At 43.2% G+C, this 16,192-nt stretch overlaps 1 protein-coding gene across 1 annotated transcript; it reads right to left on the bottom strand.

The window, feature by feature from the left end:
• Nucleotides 1–869: 869 nt before the first annotated feature.
• Nucleotides 870–12,547, bottom strand: LOC109873736 (T-cell leukemia homeobox protein 3-like). Its single transcript, XM_020465432.2, has 3 exons — nt 11,826–12,547; nt 9,040–9,277; nt 870–2,010 (listed from the first exon to the last, which is right to left on the bottom strand). The coding sequence occupies exons 1-3, from the start codon at nt 12,265–12,267 to the stop codon at nt 1,797–1,799; spliced, it is 894 nt and encodes a 297-aa protein (XP_020321021.1). The 5' UTR covers nt 12,268–12,547; the 3' UTR covers nt 870–1,796.
• Between the last annotated feature and the right edge of the window lie 3,645 nt (nt 12,548–16,192).

Below are 16,192 nucleotides of genomic sequence, written 5' to 3' on the forward strand. Positions count from 1 at the left end.
TGTTCTTGGGGTTGTACTCATCCTTCTTCTTCCTCCAAACACGGCGAGTGGAGTTTAGACCAAAAAGCTCTATTTTTGTCTCATCAGACCACATGACCTTCTCCCATTCCTCCTCTGGATCATCCAGATGGTCATTGGCAAACTTCAGACGGGCCTGGACATGCGCTGGCTTGAGCAGGGGGACCTTGAGTGTGCTGCAGGATTTTAATCCATGACGGCGTAGTGTGTTACTAATGATTTTCTTTGAGACTGTGGTCCCAGCTCTCTTCAGGTCATTGACCAGGTCCTGCCGTGTAGTTCTGGGCTGATCCCTCACCTTCCTCGTGATCATTGATGCCCCACGAGGTGAGATCTTGCATGGAGCCCCAGACCGAGGGTGATTGACAGTCATCTTGAACTTCTTCCATTTTCTAATAATTGCACCAACAGTTGTTGCCTTCTCACCAAGCTGCTTGCCTATTGTCCTGTAGCCCATCCCAGCCAAGTGCAGGTCTACAATTTTATCCCTGATGTCCTTACACAGCTCTCTGGTCTTGGCCATTGTGGAGAGGTTGGAGTCTGTTTGATTGAGTGTGTGGACAGGTGTCTTTTATACAGGTAATGAGTTCAAACAGGTGCAGTTAATACAGGCAATGAGTGGAGAACCGGGGGCTTCTTAAAGAAAAACTAACAGGTCTGTGAGAGCCGGAATTCTTACTGGTTGGTAGGTGATCAAATACTTATGTCATGCAATAAAATGCAAATTAATGACTTAAAAATCATACAATGTGATTTTCTGGATTTTCGTTTTAGATTCTGTCTCTCACAGTTGAGGTGTACCTATGATAAAAATGACAGACCTCTACATGCTTTGTAAGTAGGAAAACCTTCAAAATCGGCAGTGTATCAAATACTTGTTCTCCCCACTGTATATGTATTGCTAGTGTTCCGGGTCTATCCTGTGTAAGAAGATAGGTCTTATCTAGTTTTGGATTCCCAGACAAAACTAAACACTACCCCAATAGAACAGCAAGCAGTCGATCCTACAAAATCTCACTTGTAGATATCTGGTTTTATAGATTCCCTTCTTATTTAAATGTAACCACTGCATGACCCCTAATTGAGTTTTAGAGTGATAATAAATTGTAATTGAAGCCTGTACGTGTACCTACATTCAGTGGCATTCTAGGATCAGTGTTGCCTATGTCCGCCAATACAAAAATCCTTCTTACTAGCAGGCCAGAGAGGAAACAATTCGATTTATTTCAAGATGGAAAAGGAGGATGATTAGATTGATTCCATGCAACAACAAATGTTTATATCTTCTCAAAAAATATTAGTGTATTCTCACTCTCTCCATTTCCCATCAATTTTCTCAGCAGACTGGTCAGCTTTTAGATGCAAGGGCACAGAGCTGGTAGTGTAATTAGTGGTGAATGAACAGATGGGACGTGGGAGGAAGAAATGTTCCAATCTGTGCTGCGTCAGTCAGTCAATATGTCCATTTGGAATTGTGGGGCTGGCTCAGTGATGTGTGTCGCATACATCGCCACAGGTCATAAGCTACCACCCATGACTTATCGGACACAAGGGCCCATGCAGCGTACGTTCTGTATGGCCATATCATATCAGGGTAGGAAACTACAGAGTTTTTGTTTCATCTTCAGACTCGCTTTGGCTATGTTCTGGAAGGACAATAATAAATCACTCAATTCACTGTGCTCACCGGTCAGTCACCTTGGTGCAGTGTCTTAGATATCAGTCAGTAAGCTTTTGGGCAAGTCAGAGTGTGTCCAGAGGGCCCCACCCTGTCCCTGTCACACTAGAGCGGTGACACGGCCCATCTTTCCTGCTTCCTCAGAAGCCCACGGCTGCAGGTTCTGCAGTGCGAACAGGGAGGAGTTGTGGATGCAGAGTGGATCGGATGGAACTGAGTCGCTCAGGGACTTCTGAAAGGCATCATGCTGCAGCTGGATCATCAGCCGATTGGCCTGCTGACGCTCCGCTTCCCTCTCCTCGGCCGTCTGTCGCCTGGCAACGAAGACAGGGCGGGTAGGTAGAGGATAGGGACAGACGCAGACAGGACACTTATTAAGATTCACTGTTAGAGGGCTTGGCTATACAGAGAGAAAATGTGAGGCTCCCAGAGACATCTGAATAGGGACACTGATGACAACCACCTGTCAGCAGCTATCACATGGTTGGTACAGTACAGCAGGAGAGACACCACACTGGCATGAGCCATAATGACACATGGGAGAAACCAGAGAGGACACTAACCAATGTTGCCAAACAAAACCAGATTGCACATGATTGCACTCAAGATGGAGCCACTCTTGCAGACAATCTTGCAGATAATATTTGTAACAGAACTTTTCAGTGAATATTTTATACTTTGTAGAAAGCACTATCAAAAATGTAACATATTGGTGTTATCCTTATTTTTAGGTAAATTTGCAAACATCAAATTGGTAGGCCTAATTTATCATTTGTTGTTTGACCTTTGACACGTTCCAACAGCAACCAGGTGTCAGTAAAGTAGCTGGAATAGAGTATCATCCCATTAATAATCACTTGTTTCCAAAAATATAAGAATGGTTGGTGTTTTTCAGTCCAATAAATCTAGCGGCAAATTGTTTCATAATACGCCTACAACTTAAATGCTAGGTTAGGATATGTTAAACTACGTTTCACAATGATATTACCATAAAATAGGCTAGTTACACTTGTTGGCTATATAACCTATGGTTTTCTTTGTCGAATAGAAATAATAATGCAGATACAGTGGCAAGAAAAAGTATGTGAACCCTTTGGAAATACCTGGATTTCTGCATAAATTGGTCATAACATTTGTCTGATCTTCATCTAGGTCACAACAATAGACAAACACAGTCTGCTTAAACTAATAACACACAGGCAAGTATACATTTTCATGTCTTCATTGAACACACAGTGTAAACATTCACAGTGCAGGGTGGGAAAAGTATATGAACCCTTGAATTTAATAACTGGTTGACCTTCCTTTGGCAGCAAAAACCTCAACCAAACGTTTTCTATAGTTGCGGATCAGACCTGCACAACGGTCAGGAGGAATTTTGGACCATTCCACTTTACAAAACTGTTTCAGTTCAGCAATATTCTTGGGATGTCTGGTGTGAACTGCTTTCTTGAGGTCATGCCACAGCATTTCAATCGGGTTGAGGTCAGGACTCTGACTAGGCCAGAAGGCGTATTTTGTATGTCCTCCCATGAACACCATTCTTGTTCTACGCATCATAGACTCGTCAACAGAGATGTTAGCATGTTACCAGAGATTTCTGTAAGACTTTAGCTGACACTCTAGGATTCTTCTTAACTTCACTAGGGTAGGGGGCACTATTTTCACTTCCGGATGAAAAGCGTGCCCAAAATAAACTGCCTTCTACTCAGGCCCAGAAGTTAGGATGTGCATCTAATTGGTAGATTTGGATAGAAAACACTCTAAAGTTTCCAAAACTGTTAAAATAATGTCTGTGAGTATAACAGAACTGATATGTCAGGCAAAAAAAGTCCATCCAGGAAGTGGGATTTATTTGTATTTTTCTATTTTTCTATTGAATGCCATTACAGTATCCATTGACTTAGAACTCAAATTGCACTTCCTATAGCTTCCACTAGATGTCAACAGTCTATAGAAATAGTTTCAGGCTTGTATTCTGAAAAATGAGGGAGTAAGAGGACTCTGAATGAGTGGACACTGCAGTGGCCCAGAGCTTTTTCATGCGCGGGACCGAGAGCGCGCCTTTCTTGTTTACCTTTTATATTGACTACGTTATTGTCCGATTGATTATAAACATCATTTGACATGTTTCTACGAATTTTACGCATACTATTTGGATTTTTGTCTGCCTGTTGTGGCTGCGTTTGAGCCTGTGGATTACTGAACAAAACGCGCGAACAAAACTGAGGTATTTGGATATAAACATGTACTTTATTGAACAAAACTAACATTTATTGAGTAAATGGGAATCTCCTGAGTGCAACCATATGAAGATCATCAAAGGTAAGTGATACATTTTATCACTATTTCTGACTTGTGTAACTCCTCTACTTGGCTGGTTACTGTTTGTAATGATTTGTCTGCTGGGCGTTGTTCTCAGATAATCGTATGGTATGCTTTCGCCGTAAAGCCTTTTTGAAATCTGACACCATGGTTGGATTAACAAGAAGTTCATCTTTAAACTGATGTATAACACATTTTTATAATGACTATTTCTGTTTTTGTATTTGGCGCTCTGCAATTTCACTGGATGTTGGCCAGGTGGGACGCTACCGTCCCACGTCCCCTAGTGAGGAACCTCATTGAGCATTCTGCACATTGCTCTTGCAGTCATCTTTGCAGAATGGCCACTTCTAGGGAGAGTAGCAACAGTGCTGAACTTTCTCCATTTATAGACAATTTGTCTCACTGTGGACTGATGAACATCAAGGCTTTTAGAGATATTCTTGTAACCCTTTCCAGCTTTATGCAAGTCTACAATTCTTAATCTTAGGTCTTCTGAGATATCTTTTGTTCGAGGCATGGTTCACAACAGGCAATACTTCTTCTGAATAGCAAACTCAAATTTTGTGAGTGTTTTTTATAGAGCAAGGCAGCTCTAACCAACATCTCCAATCTGGTCTCATTGATTGAACTCCTGGTTAGCTGACTCCTGACTCCAATTAGTTTTTGGAGAAGTCATTAGCCTAGGGGTTCACATACTTTCCCCAACCTACACTGTGAATGTTTAAATTATGTATTCAATATAGACAAAAAAATACAATAATGTGTGTGTTATTAGTTTAACCTGTTGCGACGAGCAATCCCGTATCCGGGAGCGTAATTATAGCCTCAAGCTCATTACCATAACGCAACGTTAACTATTCATGAAAATCGCAAATGAAATGAAATAAATATATTGGCTCACAAGCTTAGCCTTTTGTTAACAACACTGTCATCTCAGATTTTCAAAAATGCTTTTCAACCATAGCTACACAAGCATTTGTGTAAGAGTATTGATAGCCTAGCATAGCATTAAGCCTAGCATTCAGCAGGCAACATTTTCACAAAAACTAGAAAAGCATTCAAATAAAATAATTTACCTTTGAAGAACTTCGGATGTTTTCAATGAGGAGACTCTCAGTTAGACAGCAAATGTTCAGTTTTTCCAAAAAGATTATTTGTGTAGGAGAAATCGCTCCGTTTTGTTCATCACGTTTGGCTAAGAAAAAAACCCGAAAATTCAGTCATTACAACGCAAACTTTTTTCCAAATTAACTCCATAATATCGACAGAAACATGGCAAACGTTGTTTAGAATCAATCCTCAAGGTGTTTTTCACATATCTATTCGATGATAAACCACTCGTGGCGGTTTGGTTTCTCCTCTGTTCAAAATGGAAAAATGCACGCACCTGGAGATTACGCAAAAGTTTCGATGGAGGACACCGAGCGGACACCTGGTAAATGTAGTCTCTTATGGTCAATTTTCCAATGTTATGCCTACAAATACGTCACAATGCTGCAAACACCTTGGGGAAACGACAGAAAGTGTAGGCTCATTCCTTGCGCATGCACAGCCATATAAGGAGACATTGGAACACAGCGCCTCCAAAATCTGGCTCACTTCCTGTATGAAATGTAATCTTGGTTTCGCCTGTAGCATTAGTTCTGTGGCACTCACAGACAATATCTTTGCAGTTTTGGAAACGTCAGAGTGTTTTCTTTCCAAAGCTGTCAATTATATGCATAGTCGAGCATCTTTTCGTGACAAAATATCTTGTTTAAAACAGGAACGTTTTTCATCCAAAAATGAAATACTGCCCCCAGAGGTTCAAGAGGTTAAGCACACTATGTTTGTCTATTGTTGTGACTTAGACGAAGATCAGATCAACTTTGATGACCAATTTATGTAGAAATCCAGGCAATTACAAAGGGTTCACATACATTTTCTTGCCACATAACATACATAGAGGAGTCCTAGCCCAACATAAGATAGACTATAGGCAAAACGTGTTTTGGCATGAGTCAATTGGTTGGCCAACTGCAGTACATCTTACTTATTCAACAAATCAAACAGATGAAACTAGAGCCATAACAATAGTTGACGAAACTCATAAACCTAGCCGTATCAAACTAACTCTCTTAACATTGTTTATTGTATTCTGGTTTATTGCATTTGTTCCAAAAATGCTCTTTCCCCGATATAACATCACATTTTATTGTGTTGCCTACATTACATGTTATTGTGTAGCCTGCCCTGCAGTGTGTTTGTGCAAGTGATCCAGTTCATATTTGATAAGTTATTAAATGTGAATGTTTTATCGCCAACACTGTCAAGAGATATTTTCCATATACCACAACCTCTTTGATCCAAACACTTAGTCCAATATTAATGACACTCTATAGAGCTGAATGAAAGGTGTTTGGAAAAGTACAATCCATGGACTGTCCCCAGCCTTCTGTTCTGACTGTAGACGGTTATGGAAGGTTGGGTTGGTGAGGCTGAGCTGTAAGTGACAAAAAGGGTGTGAATATTCCGGTTAGGTTGAGTGCACATGAATTATTGGGTCTCCATTTGACACGTTCTGACCTCAGTTCCTTTGTTTTGTCTTTGTTTCTATGGTCAGGGCGTGAGTTGGGGTGGGCAGTCTATGTTTGTTTTTCTATGTTTGGTTTCTGTGTTCGGCCTAGTATGGTTCTCAATCAGAGTTGTCTCTGATTGAGAATCATACTTAGGTAGCCTTTTTTCCACCTGTGGTTCGTGGGTGTTTGTTTTCCGTGTGTGTATTTGTTGCCACACGGTACCGTTTCGGTTTTGTTCGTTTCACGTTTATTGTTTTGCAGTGTTCAGTTTATGTCTTTAAATAAACGTTATGGACACTTACCATGCTGCGCATTGGTCCTCCGATCCTTCTCGCTACTCAGAGAAGGAGGAATGCCGTTACAGAAACACCCACCACAAAAGGACCAAGCAGCGTGGTAACGGGCAGCAGCATCGATCGCAGGACTTCTGGACATGGGAGCTCGATCTGGACTATGTCACTACTTGGGAGGAGATAGACAGGTGGTCGGTCGACCCAGGGAGAGTGCCGGAGTCAGCTTGGGATTCTCTGGAGCAGTGTGAGGAGGGATACCTGCGAATGGAGTCAACACGGCAGCGCGGAAGGAAGCCCGAGAGGCAGCCCCAAAAATGTATTGGGGGAGGGCACACGGGGAGTGTGGCGAAATCAGGTAGGAGACCTGCGCCAACTTCCCGTGCTTACCAGAGAGCGAGAGAGGGACCGGGCAGGCACCGTGTTATGCGGTGGAGTGCACGGTGTCTCCGGTGCGTGTGCATAGCCCGGTGCGGTACATTCCAGCTCCTCGTATCGGCCGGGCTAGAGTGGGCATCGAACCAGGTGCCATGAAGCTGGCTCTACGCATCTGGTCTCCAGTGCATCTCCTCGGGCCGGTGTACATGGCACCAGCCTTACGCATGGTGTCCCCGGTTCGCAAGCACAGCCCAGTGCGGGCTATTCCACCTCGCCGCACTGGCCTGGCTACAGGGAGCATTCAACCAGGTAAGGTTGGGCAGGCTCGGTACTCAAGAGCTCCAGTGCGCCTTCACGGTCCGGTCTGTCCGGTTCCACCTCCACGTACCAGCCCTCCGGTGGCAGCCCCCTGCACCAGCCTGTCTCTCCGTCTACTCCCTACAGGTGCTCCCGCCTGTCCAGTGCTGTCAGAGCCTTCCTCCTCTCCTGAGCTGCCAGAGTCTCCCGTCTGTCCTGAGCTGCCGGAGTCTCCCGTCTGTCCTGAGCTGCCGGAGTCTCCCGTCTGTCCTGAGCTGCCGGAGTCTCCCGTCTGTCCTGAGCTGCCGGAGTCTCCCGTCTGTCCTGAGCTGTCGGAGTCTCCCGTCTGTCCTGAGCTGCCGGAGTCTCCCGTCTGTCCTGAGCTGCCGGAGTCTCCCGTCTGTCCGGTGCTGCCGAAATCTCCCGTCCATTCGGGACCCATGGCTAGGGTCCCCAGCCGGAGGTCGGCGGCGAGGGTCGCCGCTCGTAAGAGGCCACGGGGGCGGTTGAGGAGGCGGACAAAAACTGTGGTGAAGTGGGGTCCACGTCCCGTGCCAGAGCCGCCACCGCGGACAGACGCCCACCCAGACCCTCCCCTATAGGTTCAGGTTTTGCGGCCGGAGTCGACACCTTTGGGGGGGTACTATCATGTTCTGACCTTAGTTCCTTTGTTTTGTCTTTGTTTATATGGTCAGGGCGTGAGTTGGGGTGGGCAGTCTGTTTGTTTTTCTATGTTTGGTTTCTGTGTTCGGCCTAGTATGGTTCTCAATCAGAGGCAGGTGTCGTTAGTTGTTTCTGATTGGGGTGGCAGGGTAGCCTAGTGGTTAGAGTGTTGGACTAGTAACCGAGAGGTTGCAAGTTCAAATCCCTGAGCTGACAAGGTACAAATCTGTCATTCTGCCCCTGAACAAGCAGTTAACCCACTGTTCCTAGGCTGTCATTGAAAATAAGAATTTGTTCTTAACTGACTTGCTAAATAAAGGTTAAGAAGAAAATACTTAGGTAGCCTTTTTTCCACCTGTGTTTCGTGGGTGTTTGTTTTCCATGTGTGTGTTTTTTGCCACATGGTACTGTTTCGGTTTTGTTCGTTTCACGTTTATTGTTTTGTAGTTTTCAGTTTATGTCTTTAAATAAACGTTATGGACACTTACCAAGCTGCGCATTTGTCCTCCGATCCTTCTCGCTACTCCTCCTCAGAAGAGGAAGAGGAATGCCGTTACACCATTAGCATTGATAAACAGTTATCTAGGGCCTTAGCACACCTCTATAACGGGTATTAGAAATCTATGTTACTGGTGATATTGCAGTTTTATTCAAACTATAATTCTCCAAATTGGAAACTGACATTAGAAAGTGGTACCTAATGTTGTGTTAGCCACTGACAGAGAGTAAACCCAGACTAGATCGTCCTCTTTCTCCAGAGAAACCATTCAGAAAACCACTCATCCTCATCTCTCTTCCTCCCCTCTCCTTCTCCAGCTCAGTGTCTCACCTCCACTTGGTCCTGCGGTTCTGGAACCAGGTCTTGACCTGTGCGTCGGTCATCTTGAGGGTCTTGGCGAGAGCAGCCCGCTCAGCACTGGCTAGGTACTTCTGTCTGTGGAAGCGTTTCTCCAGCTCACAGATCTGCACCCGGGAGAAGGATGTCCGCGGCTTCTTCCTCTTCGGAGGGGTGCGGTTCTGGTAGGGGTGACCGATTCGCCGGGCCACTGTGAATGGTGTCAGTGCAGCTATGTGTGTGTAGGTGTGTGAGGAAGGGACATTGGACAAACAAAGAGAGCAGGTCATGCACAGGTTAACAGGATCTTGTGTTGTGTTCAGTTTGTTGAAGGACATTACATTCCGCATTGCAATATCTACATGTGATCTAAAAGCGAAATAAATTCACAGCTCATTGGTTTGACCTACTAATATACCCCCCTCCTCTCTGGAATGTTTGAGTGTTTTATGGGTCTTTAGAGGCCTATTTTCCCCATTGGATAATGCTATTCTAATTCTAATCCAAACAAAATCCATGTTCAACATATTTTTAAGTATTATCTATTTTTTTTCAAACAAAATGATAAATTCTGTCTAAGTCCATGGTTAGTTAAATACAAGTCAAAATCCAGATCTTTCATTTCCTCTTATACAATGGGTTTTTATAGTAGTTTATAGTAGCAGACAGATTGCTGTAGCAGTGGCATAATATTCTGAATATTTATAGGCCTATACATTGACAGTTAATTATGCTGAGGATGTCGATGAAAAGAGGTGAATGTTTTCACAATTCATTTCTGGTGTGGAGAGCTTCTTGCTTTTGTCACAAAATGCGGACAAAGAATCATATATAACCCCCCTGCAATATTAATGACACTTTACATCGTCATAGTTCCCCCCCAGAAGTCGACAAAGGTGCTGAAATATATTACAGGCCACCCACTGGAACACAGAATGGGAAACATTTACGTTTCAGATGAAGAGGTTCTCCTCTTTTTATTTTTTGGAGTGTCCCGATTATGTTATTACAACTAGACAATAAAATAACGGATAAGGCAAACAGTAGGCTACCATATTGGCCAATTATGTGTTTAGAATTCATTTCTGTTGAAAATAATAAGTAGTTGTAACTTAATAAGAATCATCTACTCTCAGTTACTCTAGATGTTCCATGTAAACATTTAGTTAAAAGAAATATAAACAGAAATCCAAAAAGCAAATAGATTAATTCATTAATAAATGCACATTGTGTTAGTCTATACCCCATTGTATAATAATAATACACTTATAATTGTAATATTTCCTATTTAGCAAAACACACACACTAATAACGGGGACTATGAAGAAACACACACACAGGCACAGACAGTCGCATACACACGCTAACACACGCACTCTACACACACCTACACACAGATTTTGTATTGTAGATATGTGATAGTAGAGCAGTGGCCTGAGGGAACACGCTTAATGTGTTATGAAAAGTGTTATGAAATGTAATGTCATGTAATATTTTAAATTGTATATAACTGCCTTTATGTTGCTGAACCCCAGGAAGAGTAGCTGCTGGGGCTAATGGTGATCCTTAATGAATACAAATACACGCACGCACACACAGGCACACACACACACACACACGCACACACAACTGTTCCTTCAGTAATTAGGTTTAGTTGCGGGAGACAAGTGGTGTAGCTAATAGCCAATATAAAGATGTCTGAAACACGTGTGCAATGTATCGTAGCAATTTCGATAAAAGCGCATCCCTCCTATCGATTTAATCAATCGAAATAGAAGCGAAATAATTATTGTTCAATGCGAGTCTACAATGTGTGTTTATTTCTTAAAATTACACTGGTTGCAATTTGATATTTGTGATCAGTTGATATTTGCTTGTTACATTTTGTGGTAAACCTGTAAGAAAGTTGTGTCTTGGTATAGTTTAATGGTGCAAATTGCAAGTATTGTAACTTGTGCCAAATGTACCGAGAACAGCCCTAATTCGGCGAGTATTTCTACAGGCCTACTCCACATTTAAAAGTCTTTTTATTGTTTTATGTCAAATCAAATCAAATTGTATTCGTCACATGCGCCGAATACAACAGGTGTAGTAGACCTTACAGTGAAATGCTTACCTACAAGCCCTTAACCAACAATGCAGTTTTAAGAAAAATAAGGGTTAATTAAAAAATAGATAAGTAAAAAAGAAACGTAACAAATACTTACAGAGCAGCAGTAAAATAACAATAGTGAGGCTACATACAGGGGGTACCGGTACAGAGTCAATGTGCCGGTTAGTCGAGGTAATTTAGGTAATATATACATGTAGGTGGAGGCTTTATCCTTTGAGTTAAACCTTACTTTGAAATATTACATAATATGATGAATAATTAAATGTTTAATTATTTCTGTTTTTCATCAAATATTTGTTTTTATGATGCTATTGTTGATTTTATTTCTGTGAACATGTAGCCCAGGCCTACATATTTTCCCTCAAAATAGAGGTTTCAGAATTAGACTAAAATTCAAGTTCATCTGGTGAACTGTTTAGACGAGCCCAGTATACTTTATTTATGGCCCAGTTCCATTCCGTTTAAACTCCATGGGTGAAATGAAAATTCATCTTTGAAAAAGAATAGGCTAGCATACGAAAACCCTGGATTTACCGATTTAAAATGGAAATGACCACATCCTGGTCAATTGGCCGACCTGCTGACCTATGTCCCAACTAGCCAATGTGCTTTTATGACCGTTTTCCCAGACATTAAGCCTAGCTACTCCTGGAGTAAGATAGTTTACCTGCGAATCTTTCCTTTGCGAATCTTTGGCTGCTCTCCATCCAGGGGAAGCTGATGCTCCCTAGCCCTGGTACCGCGCTGGCTATAGAAGGAGGCACTGCGGCGGCCAGCGGCCTGTGCGCCGGGACGCGTATCACCCCTCCTGGGGTGAAAGTCAAGTTCACTCCGTATGCACTTGATTCCTCGTATGACGATGCAAGGCCATGAAAAGAACCGGAAAGCGAAGTGAAGGGCGCTGCACTGGCTCCAGTTGGACTATCGAGGTGGTAACCTCCTCCACTTGTGGAGTTGCCAGTATCCGAACCACTCCGGGTTGTATTCTGTGATTCTTCCTGGTCGGTACCACTAAGAATCTGGTCAATGCCGAAACTAATAGGTTCATGCTGGGCAGGTTGTGGGGGCTGATTTACGCCACTGGGGCTTGTGCTTGGCGCCTGTTCCATTCTCGCTCCCAGAACCTTTCCAGTCCCTTTATGCAGTCCTCGGTCAGAGCCGATGATGCAAAGGGAACGACGTGTACAAGTAAAAATAGCTTATGTTGGGTTAAGCATCTAGATCTTTCCCTTTTAAAGCTCGTTTTGGAGTATGCTTTCTATGGCCTTCTATGGCAGCGAGTTTTCCACCATCCTTCGCGGCTCTGAAGGATCCGTCCATCTGAAATTTGAAGAAGTTTTAAACGTCGATTTTGCTGTGCAGGGCAATCGCTGCTTGGGACAATTGTCCTCTGCCCACACCCCCGCCGCAAGAATGTTTCATCTTTCCCCCTTCCTATTGGCTGGAGGAGCTTTTCCGCCACATCATTGGTTGAACTATTAACTTTAATTTTCTCAATTTAATGCGATCTAAGGGAACATTCCCAAGTGACATGCTTTCTTAAAAGGGGCACATTGTAGCGGATTCATTAATATCTTTATTGTCTGTATAGTCGACTCTCAATGATGCGTTGTTATAGTGTATCATAATGATGTGCATAATGATTATGCATGCATTCCTAATTAGACTAGTTCTACATGAGTGGTTTATCCAAATTCTGATTTGTATCATTTGAGTTTCTACTTTAAAAGTTCATAGCCTATTTTGTATTTTGATAGGTTATGGGTTTACTTTACAAACGTTATGCATTTGCTTTGGATCGAAAATAATGTAGGACTATTAATTACAATTAAGTGGAAGCCTACACAAAATAACAATAACAAAACGCGTTCATGCCAGCAAACCTATAAAGGAAGCATCATATTGGCATCGTCCCACACACCACTGGTGGTGGTGGCATGGTGACGATGGTCAATTCCGAATGGTCAATTCCGAATGGTCAATGCAAGCAAAATAAGAATGCGGGCTTATGCTTAATTGAGAAACATCGATACAGAGGCAACTGAGAGCTGCAGAATGTATTATCACTCGCCACTAGTCGTGGATTGGACACAACATAGGCTAAATTAATTTATTTACAGACCTTGCGCGTTGGCTTTTCATTGGGGCAGCGATTATCTTGATTATTGTGTATTTATTTAACTAGGCAAGTCAGTTAATTTTAAGAACAAACCATAATTTACAATGACGGCCTATCGAGGAACAGTGCGTTAACTGTCTTGTTCAGGGGCAGAACGAAATATTTTTACCTTGTCAGCTCGGGGATTCGATCAGATTCATATATCAACAGCGAATTTGAGCTTTGAGCTCGCAAGTCGAATTTGGGCAATGTACGCATCGGTTATAGTCGTTGATAGGCTGCTGATGAAGTTTAAATTCCACTCCAACGAAGCGGCTTGTCGTTTCAATGCTAAATATTGGGCTACGCATGAAGAAGGCATATGATAGCCTATAACTTGTATTAACCCTGATATGTACAAAATGATAGGCACGTAGACTATGGCTTTGTGCGTAAAAGCCATGGCTTCTTTTAGTTTGAAAATAACTAGACTATTAAAAATCACATGCATCGCAACCGTTTATTATGCCAATGTTTTAGGTTAGGCTATATGCTAGAATTAGGCCTGGTGTTTGGTCTATTTGATTCATAGAAAAATATTCCAATGTATCCTAATGATTCGTTCGTTATGCGAATTCATTTTAAATGAAGCTCATGTTTGTTTAGTTTTTTAAGATTTCGTGGCTTTATTTTGTGCGTCTGGTCAAGAGTGGTAGTGGGACACTTTATTTCCACTCCATGCGCCAACTGAATGGGGAGCACAGGACACCCGATCTGCTGACATAGGCTCTAAGTGGCTCCTTGGACCTGGCCGTGGCGATTATGCTCCTTGGGCCTGGCCGCGGCGTTTATGCTCCTTGGACCTGGCCGGGGCGATTGTGCTCCTTGGGCCTGGCCGTGGCGTTTATGCTCCTTGGGCCTGGCCGCAGCGATTATGCTCCTTGGGCCTGGCCGTGGCGTTTATGCTCCTTGGGCCTGGCCGCGGCGATTATGCTCCTTGGGCCTGGCCGTGGCGTTTATGCTCCTTGGGCCTGGCCGCGGCGATTATGCGCCTTGGACCTGGCCGCGGTGTTTATGCTCCTTGGGCCTGGCCGCGGCGATTACGCGGCGATTATGCTCCTTGGGCCTGGCTGCGGTGATTATGCTCCGCGGCCGAGGAAAAATCAGTTCACTTTGAAGTAGTTGATATTTTAAAGATTATTAGTAAGTGCTGATGTCAACCTGTGGCGTTAAGTGGTTGACATGGATAACCCTTCATGGCCAGTCCAGAGCCCTCCCTGACCCTTGCTTTATGTGCTATTTTAAGAATTTCCATTTATTGTTTCCAATGCATATTGCATAAACCTCCAATTTTAGTTTAATGTATTATGTATAGCGATTTACAGGAGCATTTAGGATTTAAGGGTCTGGCTCAAGGGCACATCGACAGATATTTCACCTAGTCAGTTCCTTCTATGTAGGGCATTGAAAATGCCTTGCAATAAATAGGGGGAACAACTGAAGGAAGAGGGAAAAGCATGCCACGTTCTATGTACGAGGGGAAAGCATGCCACATTCTATTTACGAGGGGAAAGCATGCCACATTCTATATACGAGGGAAAAGCATGCCACATTCTATATACAAGGGGAAAGCATGCCACATTCTGTATACGAGGGGAAAGCATGCCACATTCTGTATACGAGGGGAAAGCATGCCACATTCTATATACGAGGGGAAAGCATGCCACATTCTATATACGAGGGGAAAGCATGCCACATTCTATATACGAGGGGAAAGCATGCCACATTCTGTATACGAGGGGAAAGCATGTCACATTCTGTATACGAGGGGAAAGCATGCCACATTCTATATACGAGGGGAAAGCATGCCACATTCTATATACGAGGGGAAAGCATGCCACATTCTATATACGAGGGGAAAGCATGCCACATTCTATATACGAGGGGAAAGCATGTCACATTCTGTATACGAGGGGAAAGCATGCCACATTCTGTATACGAGGGGAAAGCATGCCACATTCTGTATACGAGGGGAAAGCATGCCACATTCTGTATACGAGGGGAAAGCATGCCACATTCTATATACGAGGGGAAAGCATGCCACATTCTGTATACGAGGGGAAAGCATGCCACATTCTGTATACGAGGGGAAAGCATGCCACATTCTATATACGAGGGGAAAGCATGCCACATTCTGTATACGAGGGGAAAGCATGCCACATTCTGTATACCAGGGGAAAGCATGCCACATTCTGTATACGAGGGGAAAGCATGCCACATTCTGTATACGAGGGGAAAGCATGCCACATTCTATATACGAGGGGAAAGCATGCCACATTCTGTATACGAGGGGAAAGCATGCCACATTCTGTATATGAGGGGAAAGCATGCCACATTCTGTATATGAGGGGAAAGCATGCCACATTCTGTATACGAGGGGAAAGCATGCCACATTCTATATACGAGGGGAAAGCATGCCACATTCTGTATACTCGGCCGTTAACCTCAAATCCCTCATTAAAATGTACTATTTGACAATCTGACTGCACACAGCAGAAGACACACAGGACGCACAATGTAAACTAAATGAAAAGCTGCTCCATTAAAGGCCAGAAAATAATATGGTAGAGAACAAGAAAACCCAAGTCAACCGAAACCTAAGAAATGGCATTCAACTTTAGAGTTTTATATACAAACGTAGTTAATATTTCATAAGAGGAGACAAGAGTGCCGCAGAAAAATAGCGAGAGACGGTAAACTTTCATTAAGCAGGTTATTTCGCTGGGAGGGAATTTCGGCTCTTTTCTCGTCCATTCCTTTTATTGCATTCATACTGATATCTCTCTCACTCCAACCCCACCTCATTCAACCCATTTCCCGCGCTCCGTCTCCCTCGTTCTGTGCTTTTTAAAACGTTGTAATAAAAACATACTAGA

This window comes from Oncorhynchus kisutch, linkage group LG29 (genome assembly GCF_002021735.2).
Source record: "Oncorhynchus kisutch isolate 150728-3 linkage group LG29, Okis_V2, whole genome shotgun sequence".
Classification (NCBI taxonomy): Eukaryota; Metazoa; Chordata; class Actinopteri; order Salmoniformes; family Salmonidae; genus Oncorhynchus; species Oncorhynchus kisutch.